The following is a 1622-nucleotide window of genomic DNA, read 5'->3' as shown; positions in this document are numbered from 1 at the left end:
CTCTTATTCTTCCCAGACCACAAGGCCAAACTTATTAAAATACTTGTAGTTAACACCTTCTCCCAGGCTCAACAGCACCTGACAGTTTCTCACTCTTCTGTGCTTAGAGTGTGAGACTGATGAGCTGAATTCTTACATAAATATCTAAAGCATATACATGCTGGTCATGAGATCCAATGTAAAAGAGTCCTGTGGTTGGATCCATGGTTGCTGAGCTTTTGACGGCATCCTCGGTAGTAAACATCCAGTATTTTTCTCCACTATTACTTTTCAGAACATAAATTAATCCATTATAACAGCCTGTAGGGAAACAAAATATAAAAAGTGAGATTTCATGTCATCAGAAAGGTGATCAAAAAGGAAAAAAAAAAAAGATGAGATTTTGATGTCACTGGAAAATAATTATTTAGCCTAAATCATGACAATTTATTTTCGTGTATATTTAGGCTCTGTGTTCAACTCATTTGATTTAAATTTTAGCAATGTAAAGCAGAAACTAAAAGGTAGTCACTTGTGTAAAATACCTATTTAGTGGTTACACTTTATTTTTTAAAAGTACTATAAAGTGCTTCACTACCAAGAAACAATGAAGCACACTATGGCAGAGAGAGGTTTTGGCAGACTTGAGTTCAAATCTTATCATGGCTGTCACTGGGCAAATCACCCAGTGTTGCTGGGCCTCAGATTATTCTGCAGAATGTGGATTCATTTACTTCAAGGGTTATTGGGCAATTAATATAATGTGGATAAATGCCTGGTGTTCAAGAAGTACTAACGCTAATAATAATCAATGTTCACTGAGCATTGACTATGTGTCAGGTGCTATTCTAAGTATTTTATATCTATTAACTCATTTAATCCTCACAGTGAAAGACACTATCCCCAGAACCCCCAAATTCCTAGTAAAGTAAAAGTCATCTACACCTTAATGAAACTGAGCAGCAGCTAGTAGCTAACACTTATTGAGCACTAGCAATGTACTAATGGATTCATAAGCAATTACCTCCATTTAATTCTCCCAAAAGCTCTGTGATGATTATGGTGATTTTAAAATATGTCCACAAATTCTTTGATACTCTTCTTTTCAATAGGGGGAACCTAATTCCCTTCCCCTTGAATGTGAGCTGGACTTCTAATGAACAGAATAAAGCAAAAATATGGCATGCAATTTTGAAGACTAGGTCTTCCTCCTCATTTACTCGCAGATCACTTGCCCTGAGGGAAGTTAGCTGCCATGTTGGGAGGGAGCTCAAGCAGCCTACAGAGAGGTCCCTGAGGCAAGAAACTGAAGCTTCCTGCCAAGAACCAGCAAAGAACTGAGGCCTGCTGCTAACAGTGATGGGAATGAGCCATCCTGGAAGCAGATTTTCCAGCCCAAGTCCAGCCTTCAAGATGGCTACAGCCACATGACAGACCCTGAGCCAGAACCACCAAGTAAACTTCTCCTAAACACTGACCCACAGAAATTGTAAGATAACAGATGTTTGTTGCTCTAAGTCATTAAGTTCTAGGGTAATTTGTGATGCAGAAAATTCATTTTTTTATTATTTCCATTTTACCCATAACTGAAGTTCTAAGAGGTTCAGCAACTTGCCAAAGGTCACAAAGCTTGTAACAGCTAT

General features: G+C 38.2%; 1 protein-coding gene across 1 annotated transcript in view; it reads right to left on the bottom strand.

Annotated features, from left to right (window-relative positions):
- Positions 1 to 1622, bottom strand: part of LOC103602952 (acyl-CoA synthetase family member 4-like) — a gene marked incomplete at both ends in the record, with an annotated part of 17630 nt that overhangs the window by 4868 nt on the left and 11140 nt on the right. The window contains one exon of the mRNA XM_008587413.1: positions 137 to 300. Within this exon, the coding sequence (XP_008585635.1) occupies positions 137 to 300 (164 nt within the window). The remainder of the gene's footprint in view (positions 1 to 136; positions 301 to 1622) is intronic.

The sequence above is a fragment of the Galeopterus variegatus genome, unplaced genomic scaffold (genome assembly GCF_000696425.1).
Source record: "Galeopterus variegatus unplaced genomic scaffold, G_variegatus-3.0.2 Scaffold4375, whole genome shotgun sequence".
Classification (NCBI taxonomy): domain Eukaryota; kingdom Metazoa; phylum Chordata; class Mammalia; order Dermoptera; family Cynocephalidae; genus Galeopterus; species Galeopterus variegatus.
Note: the sequence above shows the minus strand (reverse complement) of the source record. Positions and strands in the feature narration are given on the sequence as shown.